This window comes from Triturus cristatus, chromosome 3_1 (assembly GCF_964204655.1).
Source record: "Triturus cristatus chromosome 3_1, aTriCri1.1, whole genome shotgun sequence".
NCBI lineage: Eukaryota > Metazoa > Chordata > Amphibia > Caudata > Salamandridae > Triturus > Triturus cristatus.
In genome coordinates, this window is record NC_140583.1 from 378025048 (window position 1) to 378049570 (window position 24523).

The following is a 24523-nucleotide window of genomic DNA, read 5'->3' on the forward strand; positions in this document are numbered from 1 at the left end:
ATGTGTACATGTACAATCCTCAGCCATGTTTACTCTTTTACCCGTCCTGCTTTGGAAGTCTCCACAGCTGAACCACTGGTGTCTCCAGAGTGGGGGTGTATGGAACCTGTGCCCATGTACCAGGAGGTGAACCAGAAGATAACAAACAGGCACTGCCCCTTGTCAGCCGCAGTAATTTGTCCGAATACCTTTCATTGCGATGCAATGCTGTTTGACAAAAATGTTGCATGCATAAATAACTGTCAGATTTAAATATTTTGTCACACATGTACATGTGTGGGTTTATATATAAACACACCTACAAATCTATATGTATTTATATATCAGCTCCCGTCCCTCAAATACACTTTTCAGAGACGCCACTGAATTGGACCCTCCATAACCAGAATTTTGCTTGAACAGAAGAACACAATAAGCTGAAACTGCCTAAAATGCGAAAGACTTGTTTTTATTGTTTGAACCTTCGTGTCTCCTATCCAAATATTGCATTAGAGAACACATTAAATCCTCTTCAACAGGCATCACAATCAATACCTGAACATTCAACTATTTAGTCAGCTAGAAGGTGTTCATACTGTCCTTGGGAAATATGAGTAGCAGGAAAACCACTTTCTAAAGAACTAAGGGGGATATCAACAACAACCGGCGATAATTATTGCAAAGCGCATTTAGCGCTAGGATAATTATCGCCGGCTAGCGTGGATTTTTATCGCTGAGATAGCGTGCTATTAGCAACGTTTATCTCAATAGCGATAAAAATCCTCACGCTAACAGGCTAACATGAGATTATCGCTGGAAACCCAGCGATAATCTCACATTAGCTTGTTGATAGGGACTCACAAACTTAGCCATGATATCCTCCTTCCATAGGATATCATGGCTAAGTCAGTCCTGAAGCAGGTGTTAGGAAAGTAGCGATAACAGGTGTTATCGCTACTTTTCCTGACGCTATGCTTCATAGCGTGGGGCTTGATGATAGGAGAAATGTCGCTTAGCGACATTTCTCCTATCATGTCAGGTCAGGAACGCCCACTTTGCATCTCATTAGAGATGCAAAGATGGGCGTTAGAAATCCCCATGCTAAAGCTAGGTTTCACGCGTTAGCGTGACCTTGCTAATATAGCGATAAAATTATCGCCGCTTTTCTGCCGAAAACGGCCGCTAAAGCGGTGATAAATTTTTATCGCCTCGTTGTAGATATGCCCCAAGGAACTCCGATTTAGCGAAGCAGAAAAGTAAAATATGCCCCATATGTCAGGTTCGAGCGGAGCTTCTGAGAATACTCTAAGCAGAGAATAAACCAGCACTGGGATGTAAATATCAAGTCCAGTTACTATAAGGAAAATATGAGAAATCCAACAGTACAAAAATGCTTAAATAAACAAAACGCCAACGCATAGAACTGTTAGCAGGTTCTGGTCTCTCTCGGCAATAAAGAGAGTAACAGTCTGTTTTCTCTAAATACTTTGTGAAAACTGCAATGAAAGCAACAAGATGCTATTTTCTTAGAAGCGTATTAATATTTTGTTGAATATAGTATTTTTGTTTTGTTCTGTGCTTATTTTCTTTTCAATTTGTCCAACCATCTTAACAATTGTCTCATGTGAGGATAATGGTCCATCTTAACCTCAGTGCAACTGCCCATAAATGGATAGCTCGAGGTCACTTTTTTAACCTTTTCTATATGGCACGTTGTTTACTTTCTCTTACCTCTACTGCTTTTAGGAGCACTGTGTGGGGCTGGGCAAATAATTACCTTAAAGCTAAATACATTGTCCCTATCCCAGCCTTACTCTTGAGAACAGCATCTGCGGGGATGCATTTGTACATCGTCCGTCTGCAGGGCTCTACTGGGTGTCATGCACTGTCATGGGCACGGTATTGTGATTAAGGCAGTACAATTACCATTAACGTTATTACATTGCTCGTCTCTTAACAATGCTTGGCAGTAGAACTCCCTGTGTTTTTTGCATTCTCCACTGCACAGAAGGAGGAATGTATGTGGTCCAGTACATTCTACCTGTATTCTGCCTTTTTAAAACAAAATCTTGTGCAGACAGATGCACAACCATCAGTAAGAGTGGAATTGTCTATATATTCACAGTTGCTTACCACAGATTAAGATGTATTTACCTTCTCCTACGTCTAGTCGAAATTAGTAGTTCCTTTAACATATCCCATGCATGGGAAGCCACTTAAATAGTTTAGTCCTATTCAGGTTTACTGGTTAGGTTAAACTAGAGTTGCAGATTTCTAAACCTCTAGATTTATGTCTAGGGTGTTTCCTCCCAATGAGTGAGCTTAATGAGACAATAAAACAATAGACAGAAATGATTGTGTCAATGCTTCTTAACAACTGTTGTTTTTTCAGCCCTGCTACTATTGCACAACAGCCATAATTAAATCAGTCATGCCCAAATCCCTCATTTAAATAGGGCATGTGCCTCAGGTGGAGATGGTTTAAAAAGGACTAAACAACTCAAAATACATGCCCCAAAACAGCTCATCCAAGATGGCTGCCCAACTTTCCTACTGACTAAAAGCACAGTGCAGTGAAAAAAAGAATAAAAAGATAAAAGAAACACTGTAAAAACCCACTGATGTCAGTTCTTAACACAACTTTCCATGTCAGAAGCACAGAGCCATGAAAGACAATGACCACTGGTGCGTCAAAACTAGGGCCCTTTAGGGGAGTCCCAATCCCTAGAAAGCAGTTCACAGAGGGGGGAGGATAGGTGGGACGGTAAGAAATCTGTAACTAACCCATGTGTCTACCAGACACATCGTTTACAAAGGTAAGTAACTTATTAATCTGAGAGAGACTGTTAGTTGTAGATTTCTTACCTTAGAATAGACGCCCAAGCAATACCATCCCTGGTGGAGGGTCTGCAAACCAAGATCGCACCAGAAAGTCCTGGAGGACCGAACGGGCAAAGTACCAGTCCCTCTGGACTTGGCTGTCCAGGTAGTAGTGTCTGGTAAGCATGTGTAAGGATGCCCACATTACTGCCTGACAGTTGTAAAGGACTGGGACTCCACATGCTAACACAGTGGTTGCAGCCGTTGCTCTGGTGGAATGAGCACGCAATCCCACAAGAGGGTCCTTCTTTGCCAAAATATAGCATATTTTAATGCAAAGGACAACCCATCAGGAGATGATCCATTTTTTAACAGCCCACCCTTTCTTGGAACCCGCGTAGCCAACGAAGAGTTGATCATCCACCCGGAAGTCTTTTGTAAGAGCAAGATAATAAGATAATGCATGTTTTGTTTCCAGATGGTGGAGTCTCAACTCCTCCTTGGAGGGATGCGGGTTGGGTAAATGGTGGGCAGAGTGATAGATTGTCCCACATGAAAAGGCGCGACAACCATAGGAAGGAATCAAGGTTTGGTCCAAAGAACCACTTTATCTGGATAAGGGGGCTTAGACGATAAAGCCTGCAGCTCGCTCACTATATGAGCCGAGGTGATGGCAACAAGGAAAGCAGTTTTGAGAGTCAGCAACCTGAGATAGCAGCAAGATATCCTTTAGGAGTGCCCAAGGCAGATTCCCACCAGGCTAAAGAAATAATGTGCAAAAGGACCTCGTAAAGAGGAGCAGAAAGGGGTACAACAGCCTTTGCTGTGCACCATGCCACAAATTTGTTCCATCTACAGGTGTATACCATTTTAGTGAAGGGCTCCTGGCTGCTAAGATAACATCACGTGTCAACTGTCGCCGCTCAATCTCCATGCAAGGAGGTGGAGACTGGAGAGGTTCGGTGGAGAACCCTTCCCTGTTGCTGCAACAGATCCTCCTGAATCGTCTATCTGATTGGAGGATCGATGGCCATGCCCAGAAGGCCGGGGTATCAGATTCTTTGTGCCCAATCCGGGGCTACAAGAATGACTTGAGTCCGGGCAGACGAGGTACAGACAGAAAAGCGTACAAGAGGCCAAAGCTCCACTCGCGACGTAAAGTGTCGACTTGGAAACTCCAATGAACAATATTGCTGACATTTCACATTCTCTTTGGAGGTGAACAGATCTAACCAAAGCTCTACCCACCACTGAAAGAGACCTTGTGCCATTCGTGATTGACTAGACACCAACGGCTAAGTTTGTCCGCTCTGGCATTCATGGAGCCCGCCAGGTGTTGAACCATCAGGGTTATGTCCTGATGTTCCAGCCATGACCGAGGTGGAGAGCCTGTTGACAAATGGTCCACAACCCCTCCTGTTTGTTGCAGTACCACATGGCCGTGGTGTTGTCGGCCAACATCGGCATCATTTTCCACTTGAGAGAGGGAAGGAATGCTTTTCAGTGCCAGTCTGATAGCCCAGAGCTCATAAACGTTGATATGGAGACCTGACTCCGCCGGAGACCAGATGCCTCTGATCTCCAGCACTCCGAGGTGGCTGCTTCATCCGAGAAGTGAGGCATCTGTCACCACTGTTAGATCGGGTTGGGGAAGGGAGAGGGATCTGCCTCTGACCCAATCTTGGTTCATTAGCCACCACTGCAGTTGGTGTGCAGTTCCCTCCAAGATCTGGAAAGATTCTCCTGATGTTGCGCCCACTGAAACTCTAGGTTCCACTGCAGAGCCTGCATACGCCGTCTGACATTATCTACCAGCAGGATGCAGGAGGCCATGAGATCCAGCAGCCTCAGAGTCATTCTCACCAAAATCTGTGAAAGAGGCTGAAACATCGGTATCGTAGCCCAAATATCCCGGACTTTCTGCTCAGGGGGATAGGCCTAAAACCACACTGTGTCCAGAACCACCCTGATAAAAGGGAGCCTCTGAGAGGAGTCAGGTGTGACTTTGGCATGTTGATAGTGATTCCCAGCTAATGCAGGAGGTCTGCTGTAGTCTGGATATGAGAGATGACAGTCTGGGGCAAACCCTCTTTTAACAGCCAGTCGTCGAGATAGAGGAAGACTGGAACATTTGATCTGCGTAGATGAGCTACGACCACCGCCATCACCTTCATGAACACCTGAAGGGCACTGGTAAGGCCAAAAGGGAGCACGGTGGACTGAAAATGATAGTGGCCCACCATGAACTGCAGGTAACATCTGTTGGCTGGCAGGATAAACATATGAAAGTAAGCATCCTGCAAGTCCTCCTGGGTTGAGTGTAGACAGAACTTGGAATAGGGTGAGCATTTTGAACTTCCCCTTCCAGAGGAAGAAGTTGAGAACCCGGAGGTCTAGGATAGGATGTACGCATTTGTCCGTCTTGGGTAACGGAAAGTAGCAGGAATAACCTCTCTATAGCTTCCTTGGCTAGGAAGTGCCGAATGATCTTCCGACATGTAATCGTAAGAAGGCAGCATGGGGGGGGGAGTGGTCTCGAAGAGGAGGGAGTAGAATTTCGGAACCCACCTGTCCGATGTGATGGATTGCCAGTGGAGGAGGTGATGGCAGATTCTGCCTTTGACTGGCTGGTGACAGGCCTGGAATATTGGACTAGGAAGGTTTGGAGGAGGTTGCACGGGTGTGGGGAGGATGGACTGACCCACCTGCTGGCTCCCTGACCTACGAGGATGCTGGGTCCCAAGTCCCTGGCCATTCAGAGGCTGAACAGCTCACGTGACTCGATGGCTGGGCTGAATAGGACGTGGTTGGGCAGCCCTTCCTTATCCACAAATGGGATAAAAGGCAGACTGAGGTAGACGAGAGGTAGCCACAAGGTCCAAGGATCTGGTCATAGCTCGAGAATCCTAGAAGCGCTCAAGCGCTGAGTCTGCCTTGTCCCCAAATAGGCGAGTGCCATCAAAGGGCATGTTCATCAAAGGGACTGGACATCCCCTGAGAATCTAGTAGTCCTCAAACAGGTGTAGCAGCAATTTTTCTTCCCTGTGAGTCGGTGGTATCCAGTCCACATCTTCTGGCAAATTTCGCTGAGTTTCTCCCGTCTTCAACTGCTTGAGAAAGAACGGCCTAGGCCTCCTCTGGGCACTGAGTCAGCACCTGCGTAACCATATCTCAGACAGTATCAGCCCAAGAGGCCTGCGGTATTCACTGACCACAATGCCAAGCTGGCTTAAGAGAACATCTTCTTCCCAAAGTGGTCCAGCTTCTTCGATTCCCTACCTAAGAGAGCAGAAGGGAATGCGGCTGTTGAGGATGACGCTTGGACTACCAAGCTCCCAGGTGGGGGGTGTTGGGTCAGGAACCGGTCCCAAGATGCTTTTTTCTGGTCCAGGGAAGACCTGGCTTGGCAGTTCGGGCTGGACTGTTCGCATGAGGAACAGGGTGAAGACTGATTTTCATATGGCTGGGCCTGAACTGAGGTAGGAAATTGAGCGAAAGAACAATGATGGAATTAACCCAGATCTGTGACTGGGGGTGTATTGGAAAAGTTTCAGCGCTCTGTCCATCATCTCCTTGTATTTGACAAGAACACTGGGTCACCCGGAGCTGCGTGGTGTCAATTGTCTTATCCACAGGAGCCCCTGCACTAGGTTTGGAACAAGTGCCCAGAAGGACGTCCATGAGGGCTTCATTGAATGGCAAAAGGGGTTCAGAAGAGGAATCTGCAGGCTGAATCACCTCTCTCAAGAGGTTAGTCCTGACTGCCACCGTAGGAAGCTCGAGGCTGAGGACCTTTGCTGCTCTCCACCACAGCATAGGAAGCTCCCTCCTCCATAGCCACAGTAGGGGGAGCAAGCTAGCTAGGTAGAGGAGAGGTGTGGCACAGTGGACAGGGTGGCTGACTGTGAAGCGTGGGGTTCACAGTTTGATCCCCAGCACCAAAGGTAGATCAGCTCAGCATCCTGTGACTCTGGGCACTAGCTCACTTAATCTTCCCAATGGCCCCCAGTGACTTGAGACCCTTAGGGGTGATTAGTTTGTACTTGACAAATACCGGGTTTATCAGGTTAGTGTCAGGGGATGTGTCCAGACTACTGGCGTCACTCAGGCCAATTGGCCTATCCGGTTCCTCAATCTCATTTGTTGAAGGGTCCAGTGGCCCCTCCTAGTCCTCTTCCTCACCATCTGGACCAAAAGGACTGCCAGGAATGAACACAGGGAAGAAAGCCGACCGGGGGCACAGTTGATGCCGGGAGCGCTGTCATAAGGATCGACATTGGGGAAGGCCAAGTGAGATCGATCAGTGCTGATCTGGATCCAGGCTTGGATCCACAGGGACCCTCCTGGGCCAATGCCAAAGTCACAGGAGTCAAAGTCCCTGGGCTCCCAACCGACTCCGCAGGACCCGAAGGTGCATCAGTGTAGCCGGGATGCTGAAAGATGAGGTGGACGGCCTCATAAAATTTCTGAATTTGAGCAGGAGATGCTCCAGCTCCCATAAAGGCAGGGAAGTGCGGAGCCATCCCAGAAGTAGGTGCGGGAGACGGAGCCTTTCAGCGCTGACACTCGGGATCCTACATCAATTCTGCTGACCAACAGGGAGAAGTTGAAGAATACCTGTGCTTCTTTGACTTCTTCTTGGGTTTTCCTGATTTACCCGAAGACCTCCCTGATGACTTTGAGTGCGAAGAGTGTGGACTCTGCAACAGTTCTCAAGACCTTTCCCTTGATCGAGAACAAGAGCAATGCAGAGCAGAGCACTGGGCCTCTGGGGTTCATGGCCTGGCACTTGGAGCACGACTTCGGGTCGTGGTCATGCTCCAGACACCAAAGGCACACGAGGTGCGGATCTGTCACAGACATCGCCCGATGACAGGAGCACAATGCTTGAATCCCGTCCAACATTGGGACATTCCTCGATGCACCTGGATGCACACTCGAAGTTGATGTGCTATTTTTTTCCTGTTGCAAACTCGCTTCCATGGGCTCAAGTACTGGATTTAGCACCGCTTGGCAGAGTAGGGCTCTCAACAGAAAAGTCCAGATGCTGCAGGTGAACCCTTTGATGCCCTGCGACTTTCAACAGGAGAAAAGCTCAACACAAGCCCTTGAAGAAACTTGGAAAGCAGGATATAGAAAGCAAAGTCCAGTCCTTTCACCACCATGGACGCAGCAGAAGCAGGCTAGCACAGCAAAGTGTCAGTCCCTCATCACAGCAAGACAGCTCTTCTTCTTGGCAGAATGTCCTCAATCAAGAAGTGTTCCTAGTATATGGTGCCAGAGGTCTAGTACTTATACCTATTTCAGCCTTTGAAGTAGGCAAACTTCAAAGAAAGGTATTTGTCATGCACAAGACCCTGCCCTTACTGGTCCTGGCTCCAGACATGCTACAGAGGGGTAGAGAATGCTTTGTGAAGGGACAGACACAGCCCTATTCAGAGGCAAGTGTCAACTCCTCCCACTACACTAGCTCAACTAAGTGATGGGCCATCAGGATATGCAGGGCACACCACAGCTCCCTTCAGACATGACTGTCTAGAGTGAATTCACAAAAGCCCAACTGTCATTTTGTCCCAAACGTGTATTCAGAGACAGGCAGAGGCACAAAATGGTTAAAGTGATAAAATGCCAACAGTATAAAAATTCCACTTTCATACATGCAATTTAAAAACTAACTTCCCTAACAGGTATTTTTAAATTGTGAGTCCAGAGAAGCCGAACTCTAATTTTCTATCAGCTCCCAATTGGAAGATACACTTGTAAGATGTTACAAGTCAGTCACAATGCGATTCTACAGGAGAGATAGGCATTGCAGTAGTAAAAACAAATATATCAGTTTTTTACAACCAGTACATATAAAACTCAGCAGTGCATACCCTACCTTTTAAATACACTTCACCCTGCCCATGGGGCAATCTAGGCCCTACCTTAAGTGTACGTTAGACAAAATAAAAGGGAAGGTGTTGGCTTGGCAAGTAAGTGCACTTTGCCAGGTCAAAATGGCAGTTTACAACTACACACCCAGACACTGCAGTGGTAGGCCTGAGATATGTTTTCAGGGCTACTCATGTGGGTAACATAATCAGTGCTGCAGGTTCACTAGTAGCATTTGACTAATAGGCCCTGGGCACACTTGGAGCACTGGAAATTAAATAGGCCAATCATTGGGAAACCAAATACCATTACATTTTCGACATGGAGCATTTGCACTTTAGCACTGATCAGCAGTGGTAAAGTACCCAGACTCCTAAATCCAGCACACAGTAAAGAAAAAATTAGGTCTGTGGCAAAAAGACAAGGGAAACCACATGAAAGGTGCCAGGTCTAACATTCAGGTTTCCCCTTTCACTCAACTGTGAATGGGCAATTCTGAACCTTGCCGCTTTAAAGTATACTAATGGGGCATCATGTACAAGATTGTGGATAGATAGACGTGACTTCTTGACCCTCTGTCTCCTGTTGCTGTTCAGGGCTGTAGCCCGCTCCCCAGTAAACATAGCACCAGCTCTTGGGTGCGATCTTTATCAGGACCTCATAAGTGCCGAGGATTGTTAAAATCACTGCTCACACTGTTCTGACGGATATGTGTGCGGTGCCAGCAGCTGCAAGGGTTTCCTGCAAAATGGTGGCAGCCACATTTTTTACACACATGCTCTGCTTAGTTCACCACTCCTAGCTCAACACATGAGTATTTATTATACCTCTAAAAACATCCTCTGTGGTCTTCTACTTAGTGAGGGGGTTGTAGCCTGCACCGGTGCGAGGAGGTTCCCAATTATGAAGCATGCCACCCATGGTGGGTGAGGTTAATCGCCCTTTAAAAGGAATATTCCACTCCAGCTAGGTTATTTTGAACAACTCTTTTCTTTCTAGTTTAAACCCAGGTGCTTTGTTTGTGTTTAACTATTACTGTATTCTGGAGTTAACTTCTGCTGGTCTTTAAATCTCCTGTGGCCCTCCACTATGTGTTAAGGGATAACATAATTTACCAAACCCTTCCCCACACGCTAGTTTAAAAATCATTACCCTCAATGTGAAATGACTTAATCATCCGACGAAGCACAGGGTGATCTTGCATTATCTGAAGCAGACCGGGGCAGACTTCTTTCTCCTGCAATAGACGCACTTGGTGCCTGCAAATTGGCGTAGGCTCAAGTCGAGAGCCTTCTCATAACAGTTTTTTTCCTATGCCACCACTAAAACAGCTGGGGTGGCAAATCCTGGTCCTTCGCTCCTTTTGGGATAATCTGGGTAACATTTATTTATTTATTTATTTCTGTTTCTTGATATAGCACACTTTTCACTCCTAAAGGAGTATCTCTAGCTCAACCAAGTTTTTAGCATCTTCTTGATGTTTACAAAATCAGGGCAAGTATGACGTTTAAGAAGGTGTCTATTCTATTAATATGGGGCTGTAAACAAAACAGATCTGTCCCCAAACTTGATGTGCAAATGCTTGGGAGTCTGCAAGAGCCCTTGTTTGAGGACCACAGCTGTCTGGAGGGCTGATAGTAATTAAGTCATGAGTACCGATAAGTAGGATGGACCTTATAAAGTGCCTTATACGTCAGATATCAGAGTTTGAAAATAGCCCACTTTTGGATAAGCAACCAGTGAGGTTTTCTTAAACTGGGGATAGAGGGTGACTGTGCCAGTACTATGCTGGCTGATATAAAAAGGTGACTTGCCTATCAGTTTAGTCTGGAAAATTTCACTTTTAGATCGTTTGCCACATTGTACGCCTCCAATGACGGCCATGAACGCTTTATTCAAACATTCTGTGATGGAGGTGATGGTCTCACAGGATTAAATTACTATTCAAAACTCTGCTTGTTTACTCTTAGAATTATAAAACCAAGCTAGAACCATGACCAACTGGTAAGATTAGATGCATTTATATATGCAAGCTATTGAATTTTGTGTGTTTTTAATTGAAGTATGCTGTAAATGTTGTAGACTTGTAAAGCGCACAGCTGCCCCAGCAACGGGGCGTCCCCGCGCTGTAGACCACTGGGGAACCCATCCTGGCTATCCCTGTGAGATGGTCCCTTTCTGGGTATCTCCAAGGTGAAACCAGGCATCCTCGGCGTCTGTGGGGGGCCGTTGTAGAGATGAGGCAAGCTTAATGCCCAGAGTTGCCGAGTGTGTTCCTGGTTAGAGTAGGTACCGAGGCGAGAATTATCGAGTCCGTTTTGACCCTGGTCCACAACCCTGCCGCATCGGGAATTGAACCCTGGTCCCTGGCCGATTCTCTGCTTACGGGTTTGCCACCTCTAACTAGTGAGCCACACCTCTCCACACTGTACAGCTGGGGATTTCAATGTTCATCAAGCCATTGTTATAACATCAAATGGCATCTGACATAAATTCTGAGAAGCGCATAAAGGAGAAATAACTCTAATACTGCTAAAAGCTTTTAATAGCACAAACTAAAATACTGCAGACACAAAACATTTTTCTGGATCCACCCAAGATATCTGCCAAATTAATAAATCACTGTCACAACACTGTTCACACGATTGGCACAAAATGCATAGCTTTCAAATTTCTACTAATCAAAGTTGGAGAGTGCAACATATGATAATGCCTACTATCAGAATGGCATTTTAAATGGAATATTAGTTATTATAATTCTGTATCCTTTAGAATTAATTACAATCTGCTTATATTAATTCTTGGTCTATTTCGGCCTGCTCTCTTGTTCCATGCACAGAACAACTTACACACATTATTTTTCAAAATGCATGAAAAAATTGTTTTAGGAAATCGTTACAGTACCTTCAGCTTTGATAATTGTCCAAGATCCTTAGCTGCACTGAAAATCAATTGGGCTCCCTGAAAATAAGATAACATATATTGACCCATCAACACCTGTAGACAAAGTGCATTACCAGAAAGTTCACACAGTATTTTTTGATCATAGAATGTATTCTACCCACAGTAATGGACTTCAGATAAAACCCATGCTTCATCATTTTTCTTTTCAGGAGGAATCATTATAAATGAAATGGAACATATCCAGCCACAAGCGAAAATGTTTGAAGGTAATATAAGGAGAATTAAAAGAAAGTCTCTCCACTAATTTGAAGATTTTGAATACCATTCAAAAGTTCAGGCTGTCGTACTTTAATCTCTGGGACCGCGTAGGGAACAGGGCCCTACCCCTGTCTATCTTGGTATTAGCAAACCGCAAATGGTAAATGCGGCATGTACGAGTGCTTTATATATCGTTCTAGCTATGAATGCACTGTGTACACGTTATTCTGCTTCACTACGCGGGTTCCATTTTGGAAGCAGTGGCCATCTTGTCATTGCCCTCACATAGGCTATAATGGAGTAAATACGGGCCTCACAGTACATGGGCTTCTCCTCTGACTTCTCTGTGACCTGGGCAGCTGGCTCTGCTGCCCCAGGTCAAACCGGTCTCACGAGCTCCCCTTCCTCCGTCCATCTGTGATTAGCATCAGGGCTTGACCCATCATAAAACCCTTTCATTCTACACAAACCTCCGGCTAATCTCTTTCACACCTGCTTGTTCCTGCTTTATGACTTGTTTCCCAAAACAGGAGATGCTCATGTTTATTGGGGGGGTCTATTGACATCCGATGTGGGATCTGAACCTTACTGTGTAAATCATTGTGGGCTGGCCGAACTGGAATGTGGGATGGTCATCATGACTCTGCTTTTTCGTTTGTAATGTATACTTGTAATGGCCATATCATAAACCTAGGAATGTATGCTTGAGGCAAGAAAAAGGGTATTTAAGATGAAGTCCATTCCTATGATTTTCAGCAGTCTCCTGAGAACATACACGCTGTTGTACTTCTAGGATACCTGTAGTTGGTCTGCAGCCAATAAATGAATCTTTGACTTCACCCAGAAGACTCTGTGTTTCTGTAGGTCTGGAACAGGGTGAACCCAGAAGTCATAGGGTGTGTGCCCCTGCACCGCTGGGACTAAAATACCCAGCACTTCAGTTTGGCGCCCAACGTGGGGCGATTTCAGCGGTACCAGTCCAAGCCAGAGGTTCGTGAGGAGCTTCGTGTGGAAATTCCGGAGGAAGGCCGCCACTTCATCGACCCCTGCATGTCGACGTGGTCCGAAAGTCTTTTCTGCGAGGTTCTCCGCGTCCCGACGGCTACGAAGGACTGCTGCCCTGATTAATCGACCTGTTTTGGACCCTTGACGAGTTTTGAGAGAGCGAAACAATCGAGAGAGTCTTCTGGTGACGCCATCGATCAGCAATATTCAGTTAAGTATAAGTGGAGCGTCTCCCATTTGTTTTGGTATCCTTCAGGATCGTTTGATTTGGTAATTTGGTAATTTGGAGTTTGCAAACGCCAAAGCCAGAGGACTCGTGTATTCACGAGAATATCGTAATCGATAATCCTTTGACGTTTGGATCTAGACTAGTGAGCGAAGATGCCTGGTTCTGGAATATTTGGTAGATTATTCTGTTTGGGTTGTGGAAAAGATTTCCAGCTGGAGGAATCATGTCCGGTTCCTCCGGTTGGAACTCCAACTTATGAGCTCTATGTAAAACATGGCGTAGGCCCCATTGCATATAACGAAGTATGGATCCACTACACCAGAAGAGACGGTGTTTTAAAATGGCCCCAAAATGGTAGTTTCGATACCGATATTTTAGATAATTTGGAAATTAAATTGTTTAAGAAGAAAGCCCGGCCGGCGATGTTTGACTCTTTCCGCTTATGGCGAAAGGAAGCCAAACAAAAGGAAATTAAGCTAGCGAAAAAGAATAAGAGAGAGAAAGGTATGACAGTAATGCAAGCAGCTGTGCAATTCAAAGACAATGAGGAGGAGCAGATGAGTGAGCAATTGCACAGGCAGCGTAAGTTAGGGATTGACAAATGTTACCCAGCTTTACCACATTCTAAGCAGAATGAGTTAGAAGAAAAGGAGAAAGATCCCCTGATGTCACATTTGTTGAGTTCGCCACCCCCGTATGCTCAAAATGCCACGGCACCTCCCCAGCTTGTGAATATGCCACCTCCAGTGAGTATACTGCAAGCCTTGCCGCAACCGCCAGCTGCTTTGCAGCCGGCTCTTATCCATGTAGCGCAGCCCTCTCAAGGGCCGCCAGTTGTGCTTCCAACTGCCCCCGCACTTCCTGCGACTTTGCCTAATACAGCAGCTGCCTCTTCTGACACTTTTCCTTGCACCACTCCAGTTCCTGTTTCTACATCCTCTTTTCTTCCCTCTGTTTTTCCCCCTGTTTCCGCCTCAGCTTCTCCTTCAGCGCGACAGCGCTTAGCTAATGTGGGTACTACATTAATGTCTCCTCTCTTTGAGTCATCTGGTGCGACTCCTGGTTTACAGCGTAAGCAACTGCGCAGTCAATTGCCTAACCCCGATGAGAAAAAGGTAATAGATAGCATGGCGCGTAGATGGATTGTTTTCCCTTCACTGTATGATGTGGAATCAGTTGTCAACGTTTTCCATCAATGGGATGCCCCAAAACAGAGATATGTGTTTGAGAAAATGTGCGAAATTCTCTGTGAAGAATTGGAGGATAGTGGTAAAAATCCGAGCCCGCAGGAATTGTGTAGAGTGAGGTTTGATTTTGGAACTGGTATAATTGTGGACTGCGAGGTAGATAAAGCAGTTGCGGTTGTATTGTCCTTCAGGAATGATGATTGTCAACAGTCATTGTTTGAACAAGATGTCCTTGTGGGGAAAAAGGTAAAAGCGCGACAATACCCCATGAGAGAAGTTCCCCCGGTATGGAAGGAAGCAGTTGCAGCTGATGCCGGTGCCGGTATCGCCGCTGTGCCAGCGCATTTCCAGCGTGTTTGGGTGCATGTTCCATGGAAGCGCTCAGAGGTGTTAGCACTTAAGCAGTCCTTACCTGATCCCCGTAAAAACCCAGCAGGTTATTATAAAGAGTTGTCACAGACGGCAGGGTCATGCGTTATGAATCTGGCCGACATAGACATGTTGTTTGGTAATGTTGTTCCACAGCCTCTATGGTGATCAATTCGTAATGTAGATCACGATGCAGAACTAGGGGATACATGGGCTAGCATTATTGCTGCTGATGCTAGACAAACTGGTGGCGCGAAACCAGAACCTTTAGTAGCTGAACTGCCTGGTAGAATCATCACGTATATGAAGACAATAATGCCTGCGATGCGCGTAAATTGGGACAAGTTATCTGCATGTAAGCAGAAGAAAGATGAGACAGTGTCAGACTTCTTTACTAGGTTTGAAGAAACGTTTATTGATCACAGTGGGCAGGATATGAGTACTGAGGGTGGCCAACGGTTATTTGTGGATAAGTTTGTGCAGAATTTACTCCCTGACCTGTGTAAAAAGTTAAAAGATTCAGAAAGTTCTTGGGCTGTTTCTTCTTCAGCGCAAATACTGGCTACTGCACAGTATTATGAAAATAGAGATAAAGACGAGAAAGATAGAACAGAGAAGAAAACGAAGGAATTAAAGACAAAGGTCCTTTTACAGCAGGCCTATCCGCCACGTGGAGGTCAGAATAATTATAGGCAACCCCAAGGTGTCTATCACCAACCCCAACAGTTTCAGAACAATCAGCAAATGAACGGGTATTATCAACCACGTGTCCCTGTAGGTCCCAACCAATGTTCATACTGCAAAGAGGAAGGTCATTATAAATATAGTTGCCCTAAATTAATGCAGCGGAACGGTAATGCGTATGGCGCAAGAGGTAGGGGTGGTCAGCAAGCTCCTAGAGGCAGAGGGCGTGGAAATGCTCCCCAGAACGCGCGTCCTCTGCCGCCTCAAAATACCATCAATAGCTTTGATCAGCAAGCTAACGCGACTAGTAATACGGCCCAGTATTATAATAATGATTATTATGCAGAGGACGGTGATGCAGAAAGTAATGATTACTAGGACAGCCATAGACAGAGAGAGGGAGTTGTTTCAGTGCCAGTGGATCAGAGTGGACCGTATGTTGAGGTAACTACAGCAAATGTAACAGAGCCTTTTCTGCTAGACACTGGTGCTGCAAAGAGTTCAATCATGCATTCAAAACTCCCTGGCACACCTTTGTCTGGCGATATAAATGTTTCAGTAGGTTTTTCTGGCGCCCCAGTTAGGAACCCGATTTCTAGTCCCATGTCACTTTCTGTTGGACCTTGCGAGCTGAAAGCACCCCTGATCCTAACAACAGGTTGTGGTGAGAATTTGCTGGGATTAGATTTGTTGAAAAGATTGTACGCAACACTGTATTGTTCTCCTTCAGGAGTACAACTTACATTAGGTAGGAAAGTGATTTCCCCAATGTATTTGTCTAAAAATACAATGCCACCTGAATTATCATCCCTTCCGGATGCCCTTTGGGCTACTGGTCCCAATGATGTGGGCCTCTTGGAGATACCACCATACGTGGTGACTTTAAAGGCTAATGTCAGACTGCTGCGTATTCCCCAGTACAAAATCTCTAATGAAGGCCAGAAAGCATTGTTAGACATTGTCAGCGACTTGATTAATAAGGGTGTAATTGAAGAGACAAGAGGCAACGTTTGCAATAGTCCGATTTTACCTGTCTTAAAACGAACGGACCCTTCACAGCCACCTGTTTACAGATTTGTGATTGATCTTAGAGAGGTTAATAAGATTGTTGTGCCACAGTTTCCGGTTGTCCCTGATATAACTGCCTTGTTAACAATGATTCCAGCCTCTGCTGCATGGTTTTCAGTGATCGATTTAAAGAATGCTTTCTTTAGCATCCCAATTGCAGAAGAGAGCAGAGACATTTTTGGCTTTAGTCTGGGAGGCCGAAGCTTCCGCTTCAAACGCGCTCCCCAGGGCTACTGTGAAAGTCCATCAATATACAGTCAAGCTTTGAAAGCGCAGCTTGATGCACTTGTTTTACCTAGTGGCGCTATCCTGATTCAGTACGTGGACGATTTACTAATCGCTGCGGATACTGAAAAGATTTGTAAAGAAGCCACATTGTCATTGTTGCGCCATTTATCTGCTTTCCATCACAAAGTGTCTCTCTCTAAGCTGCAATTTTGTCGACAAGAAGTGACCTACTTAGGTCATCTCTTATCGAAGGAGGGAAGGAAACTGACCCCAGAAAGAATTCAAGCCATTGCACAGTTGAGTGTGCCAAGAACACAGAGAGAAGTACGTGCTTTCTTGGGTATCACTTCATACTGTAGGCATTGGATACCAAGTTTTTCCTTGCTGGCAAAACCTTTGGTAGCCTTAACATGCAAAGACACACCGAATCCTATCCCATGGTCTGAAGAGTGCCAGAAAAGTTTTGTGGAATTGCGCAATGCATTATGTTCAGCACCTGTGTTGGGCACTCCTGACTACAGCAAACCTTTTACATTGTATGTTCACGAGAAAGATGGATGTGCGTTGTCAGTGTTAACACAGCCTTTTGGCGACAGACCGCGCCCATGCGCATATTTTTCATCAACCTTGGACCCTGTAGCGAGGGCATTGCCAAGCTGTCTGAGAGCGACAGCTGCTGCAGCAATGTCTATCCGACAATCTGCTGGTTTGGTAATGGACAACACATTGGTTGTTATGGTTCCACACGCTGTAGACACATTATTAAATAGAACCAAGACACAACACTTGACTAGTGCGCGATTATCAGGTTATGAGCTCACACTGTTAGCAAATCACATACACATAAAGAGATGCAATACGCTGAATCCAGCTACATTGTTGCCAATTCCAGCAGACTCAGATGAGATTGAGCAACATGACTGTCTGTTCAGAACAGAAGAAGAGACGAAAGGGAGAGTAGATCTAAAAGATACTCCCCTGACTGAGTGTGATGGTACTTTATGGGTGGATGGTTCGTGTTTTAAGCTCCCCAATGGTGACACGACTGCTGCATATGCTATCATGACTTTACACACGGTATTGGAAACTGCACGAGTGCCACATAATTCGGCCCAAGCAGCAGAATTAATCGCCCTCACGAGAGCATGCGTGTTGTCTGAAGGAATGAGAGTAAATATATACACAGACAGCCAGTACGCCTTTGGCGTGGCTCATAATTTTGGGCGACTGTGGAAGGAGCGTGGGTTCCTGACGTCGCATGGAGCTAAAATTCAGAATGGCAAGTTGGTGAATGATCTCCTTGAGTCACTGACCCTACCGTTGCAAGTTGCGATCATGAAATGCAGTGCGCACAGGAAAGTCACAGATGACGTTGGACGTGGGAATGCGTTTGCTGATGAGACCGCGAAAGAAACAGCACAGAATGTGAAGACTAGAATGTATGTTGCAGGCCCCGCAAGATGGGTTGATGATGTTGGGATGTGTGAAAACACAATAGAGAGTGTGAAGTCGCTTCAAGCTGAAGCCACAGAGAAAGAGTTAAGCAAGTGGAGAGAAAGTATGGGTAAGTTGGATGAGAATGGTTGTTGGATTGATCTGACAGAACATAAGCGATGGTTATTGCCTGATGCATATGTGCTTCCAGTGGTTACTATGGCACATGGAATGGCACATATCAGTACGAAAGGTATATGCAAGTTGTTGGCTCCAGTATGGCAGAATGCTGGGATTCCCAAGTGTGCAGAGAATGTGGTCAAGAATTGCATGGTATGCTTGAAGTACAACCCTGGTAGGGGAACCCCAACTCCAGCTGGTCACTTTGCACCCCCATCATGTCCATTCGAAGTTTTGCAGCTGGACTTTATTCACATGGAAAGATGCAACAACCTGAAATATGTACTGGTGGTTGTTTGTGCTTTCTCAAAATGGATAGAGGCTTATCCTCTGAAAGATAACACTGCCCTATCCACAGCCAAAGCCCTTGTGAAGGAATTTTTCCCTAGATTTGGAATGCCAAGAATGGTGTGGTGTGATAATGGAAGTGAGTTTGTGGGTAAAGTGATGAAGAATGTATGTGAAGGGCTAGGGATAAAGCAGAAGTTCCATGCTGCAAATCACCCCCAATCAGCTGGATTAGTAGAACGCTACAATGGAGCCTTAAAGCTCAAGCTAGCCAAAATTTAGGCGAGCACCGGTCTTAAATGGCCTGACGCTCTGCCTTTAGCACTCCTGTCCACCAGAATGACCATACACTCACGAGTGGGACTTAGCCCTTACGAGGTCGTTTTTGGCCGCCCGGCCAACGTATGGGGTGTACCGAGGCCTACGAAGTTTAGTGAGATTGAGCATCCAGTACTACTCGATTACCTGTATGATTTGACTGTTAAACTGCGTGTTTTGCACCAACAGGTACATGATACTCTTCCCCAAGCTTCTGAACCTCCTGGACACCCTATCAACCCTGGCTCGTGGGTCCTGGTCCGAAATTTCCAGCGTAAGAGCAACGACGAGCCTCGCTGGATCGGCCCTCACCTTGTGCTCCTGTCGACAAGATCAGTGGTACGAGTAAAAGGGAAGAAACACTGGATTCATGGTACCCACTGCAAAGTAGTCCCCTTGCCTCTGCCATATGACCAGTGGGTCAAGGAGGGTATCGCCGACTTTGAGGCAGACACTGTACCTCGTTTTGTACCATTCAGTGACGCACGCATAAGAGGCACAGTTTCAGACCAAGAGAGTGACAATATTCTGCAAGAAGCTGTGCCACCATCAAATCGATTTGACACCACTGAGCCTGAACTTTTGTTTCAAGACCAAACAGCACCTGGCCGTCTCCGCTATAATTTGAGACCAAGGCCCATGGACAAATAAAGATTTCCTTACTATTTCCTTTTTGACATTTTTGCTCTCCCATCTCAAGGACTTTCTTGATTTTTGTTTTTCGAACCACCATCCGGGTTCTGCCGCAGGGTCGCGGTGCCAAGACTTTGGGGTACAGGCCGAAGACGTTAGGTCAACGGTTCTGGTTGGTCTAGGGCGTTTCCCTGGACTGACAGGCGTGCCCCTTAGCAGAAGACACTCATCCGCCGCGAGCGGCCCGAGTAGAGGATGGAGTTTTTTAAGATGGAGAGACCGATTGAGGAAATGAACTTTAAAGCAAGGATGTGTAGAATTGTAAAAAGTAAATGTTTTGTATTTTTGTGCCTTTTTACACTGTGTAGCATAATGATGTTCATTGTAGGATTTGTGTTTTTCTCCGCTCAAAAGCCCATTACACCCACTGAACAGCCTATACCTCTTTCTACCGCCTCCTCTCACTCTTTTCACCCTTTGCCTGAACACGAACAGACCAGACGATCGGAGTTCGTAAATAACTCATTTATCCAGCTTCTGCACCAGCACCAACTGGTAATGAATACGACCAATTGCTGGGTGTGCGGGTTAATGCCACATACCATTAACAAGGGTATTCCTTATTTGGTGCTGCCGTATAGTTACCATGGATCGTCATGGGCATTCCAGACCATGTTTCTCTATGCTCTAGATACGTACTCCCCTCGCCAACCGCGTTCCATCAGACCTATCACCAATAATAAGGCTTTGATAAAAGGAGTTGCCGATATGAGTAGGGATATTGATGCATACTCATCCATTCCCAAAGAAGAGTTGAGACCTTATGTAGGATGGAACGCGACGGGGTATAGTATTAGTCTGGGTGAAAGACAGCGAAAAATCTCAGCTCCATTCTGGGTCGTACCCCACATGGGTCGGTTCTGCTTACTGGGTAATGGTCAGAATCCTAGAGCTCAACTGGGAAGAAGTGACTGTACTGAAACGTACACTTTCCCGTCACAGTTTTCCCCTGCGTTTTTGGCTGCCAAGGGCACATATTTCATCTGTAATGATCGAGCATATACATGGTTGCCCCCTGATTTCTCGGGCACATGTTATATTGCGAACTTGCTACCGCCAACATTTACTGCTGCCTCTGATTATCACAAGACCAGAGTTGTGAGAGGTGTGATTAGTAAGGAGGATACTGCCGGTCAGGAAGCGGGAGACTTCTTTTTGGGTTTCCTGCCGTTTTGGGGACCTATGGTCAATAGTAGGAACCTGAGACAGCTGACTCGTGTGGTTGAATCCACTGTCAATGTAACGGCTGGTGCCCTTGGTAATCTGACAGCTGAGCTCCAAGCGGATCGCCTTATGACTTTACAGAACCGCATGGTTCTAGACGTTATTCTTGCAGACCGCGGTGGGGTATGCAAGGTCATCCAATCCAGTTGCTGCATTTTCATACCAGATAATGCTCCAACAGTGTATCAAGCCATCTCCAAACTCCATAAAATATCTGAATCCATACACGTGGATAAAGGAGATTGGTCACTGGTGGGGTGGTTCTGGGAATTGATATCCGCCTGGGGTTGGAAAGTTCTGATGGTCATTGGAATGATCTTAGCCATTCTTTTCCTGTTCTGTCTGTGCATACAGTGTGCTCCTGCGATATGTGGTCTCTGTGCTACCTTATGTATAAGGAAACCTGTATCGAGGGACGAGCTAAGTAATAGGATGATGCTACAGCAACATCTCCATGACTTTGTGAACATTGACCTAGACTCGGATTAAGATGAGTATAGTGATTGCCTATGTAAGGGCAAAAGGAGGGTCTGTCGTACTTTAATCTCTGGGACCGCGTAGGGAACAGGGCCCTACCCCTGTCTATCTTGGTATTAGCAACCCGCAAATGGTAAATGCGGCATGTACGAGTGCTTTATATATCGTTCTAGCTATGAATGCACTGTGTACACGTTATTCTGCTTCACTACGCGGGTTCCATTTTGGAAGCAGTGGCCATCTTGTCATTGCCCTCACATAGGCTATAATGGAGTAAATACGGGCCTCACAGTACATGGGCTTCTCCTCTGACTTCTCTGTGACCTGGGCAGCTGGCTCTGCTGCCCCAGGTCAAACCGGTCTCACGAGCTCCCCTTCCTCCGTCCACCTGTGATTAGCATCAGGGTTTGACCCATCATAAAACCCTTTCATTCTACACAAACCTCCGGCTAATCTCTTTCACACCTGCTTGTTCCTGCTTTCTGACTTGTTTCCCAAAACAGGAGATGCTCATGTTTATTGGGGGGTCTATTGATATCCGATGTGGGATCTGAACCTTACTGTGTAAATCATTGTGGGCTGGCCGAACTGGAATGTGGGATGGTCATCATGACTCTGCTTTTTCGTTTGTAATGTATACTTGTAATGGCCATATCATAAACCTAGGAATGTATGCTTGAGGCAAGAAAAAGGGTATTTAAGATGAAGTCCATTCCTATGATTTTCAGCAGTCTCCTGAGAACATACACACTGTTGTACTTCTAGGATACCTGTAATTGGTCTGCAGCCAATAAATGAATCTTTGACTTCACCCAGAAGACTCTGTGTTTCTGTAGGTCTGGAACAGGGTGAACCCAGAAGTCATAGGGTGTGTGCCCCTGCACCGCTGGGACTAAAATACCCAGCACTTCAAGGCCATTCTTGAGGGCATCAAAAAACAAAAAGAGAGAGTTAGGACAGAATGTAGACCGTCCTTGTCCCAATGTAACACTGATATAACCAACTAAGATGGTCCACTAGAGAGTGGCAAGGTCAACTAGGTAGTGTCTAACACCACAAGGTTTGTTTAAAAGAACCCGCACACACCAACCTGGTTGGTGTCATGCTTCATCATTGGGTTCCCAGTTGGGCAGCCGAATGCTACCCAACTGTGCTACAACACATGATTACAGTGGAGTGCTTTTTTGTGGTTTTATGTGATGGTGCTGGGAGTGAAGTGGCGTTAAAAATACCTCCGGGAAACTCACTAATCGATACTTTATTCCCAGTGGCCCAGGGTATGTTTAAAAATGATGAGATGGATAATGTGTCAGAACTACTGATAAGTGTCTGGATTATCCTTTGGTCAACATGTTTCAGCTCTCGAAAAATTAAGGAGCTTTCTTCAGGACCTCTCCATGCTGACTAATGTGAAAAGGTGAGAAAGTGAGTGGTAAAAATTCGAACCATATGTTTACTGCATATTTACACACTCGCTAAGGTGTGCTTATCATGCTTATATGGACTAACCGTGAGTCCCGGTCCATCAATGGTAAAATTCCTGTGGAGAAAGAATGACAAGACAATACAACATATAACACATACATTTTTGTATAAAAACACTCGCTTGTTGTGTAGATTTTGTCAATTCCATACTTATCTCCCCCAGTGTTGATAGACACAATCAGTGTCACTCATACGTGCATGGCCACTCATACATATTTGCAATTGTACAAAAAAACAGTATTTATACCATGCTTGCTCGCAATTACTGTGGGCATGCTTGTGGTGTGGTCAGGTCATGGGTTCGTGCTGCACCCTGGGTCCACTGCCGCAGTGAAAAAAGCAATGTTTGTTCGCTTGAAAACTAGCATGCTTGTGGCCAGAACTGGTGAACATGCCAGTGTAATCTATTCCAAATGTGTGCCGTGTGGATTGACAGCTATCCGTAACGTTATAGTGAAGGTTACTGATGATCGCGGAGTTGGGCCGTAATGCTTGAAGATTTTGCAAGCACACTGCGCATGCTAAGCTTAAACCACATACGGTATTGAAACAAAAAGGGCGAGAATATCTCCATCGTATTTATATAATTCATGGTATTTCCATGGCCATACAGTTCCAGGGAGGGATGAGCATCTATTAGGTACTCTGGATGAGGGTTAAGAAAGAAGCAGTATGAGGAAGTTGCCTGGAGTGAGATACATAAAGGTGTATCTGTATGCCACATATGGGATCTGTAAGGAAAATTCTTACTTAGTCTCGGTGCTCGCCCGCGTATCAACCTACTCCGGTGTCCTCTGGAACTGGATGGGTCTCGAGGACGGTAGCCGTCAGGTATTTGTACGGGGCTGGGCGGGAGCATTTACTGGTAATCGGCGTCCTGTGTGCGCAGAACACTAGGCCGCTGGCCTGCACTGCGTGAAAAGTGCACCGTGCACAGGAGAGTGAGAAACGGCGGAAGTATCCACCAGTAGGTGACAAAAGTATTGCCAACTCCCCGAGTGGCTGCTGACACACAAAATGCATGTGCAAGGGTCCCTACGTGAAAAAGAAACGCTGGGATGCTGACCTGTACTGCGTAACACGTGACCACAAACTTGTGACGTATATGCCTAGAATATTGGTGCCTATGAGTGTGACTGATTGGGCCCAAAGTGCAGCAAGTGCAGAATGTGCATTGAAGGTAGTCAAACAACCACTGTGCCACTATTGATTGGAATAGGAACTTGTTTTGCATGATGTGCGAGCGGATACCCCTAATCATATGGACATATGTGCAGTATATATCGCTACCAAAGAGGATGATGGACGGAGCGCTTGAGCAAATCAAACACTCATCCCCAGTCAACTGATCTGGGTTTAATCTATCATCATTCTTTAGCTCACTCCGCCACCCCAGTTCAGACATGTCCCTATGCAAATCAGCCAGACCCTGTGCCTCATGGGAACAGTCCAGCCCGAACTGCCAAGCCACGTCTTCCCTGGACCGGAAACAAGCATCCTGGGACCGGTTTCGGGCTCACAACCCTCATCAGCCAGGCTATCTTGAATCCAGTGGCAAAGTGAGCAAGGGACCCACATCTGGGCATACCCTGCCAACTTGGGACGAACAAAGCAATACCAAATAGGATGATGGACGGAGCGCTTGAGCAAATCAAACACTCATCCCCAGTCAACTGATCTGGGTTTAATCCATCATCATTCTTTAGCTCACTCCACCACCCCAGTTCAGACAAGGCCGAAGAGGGGTGAAACCCCGAAACCGGTCCTAGGTTGCTTGTTTCCAGTCCAGGGAGGACCTGGCTTGGCAGTTCGGGCTGGA

At 46.0% G+C, this 24523-nt stretch overlaps 1 protein-coding gene across 1 annotated transcript in view; it reads right to left on the minus strand.

Moving 5' to 3' along the window:
* Positions 1-24523, minus strand: part of UNC13C (unc-13 homolog C) — a 1458878-nt gene that overhangs the window by 211922 nt on the left and 1222433 nt on the right. Inside the window, exon 29 of the mRNA XM_085644160.1 lies at positions 11578-11634. Coding sequence (XP_085500286.1) covers positions 11578-11634 — 57 coding nt within the window. The remainder of the gene's footprint in view (positions 1-11577; positions 11635-24523) is intronic.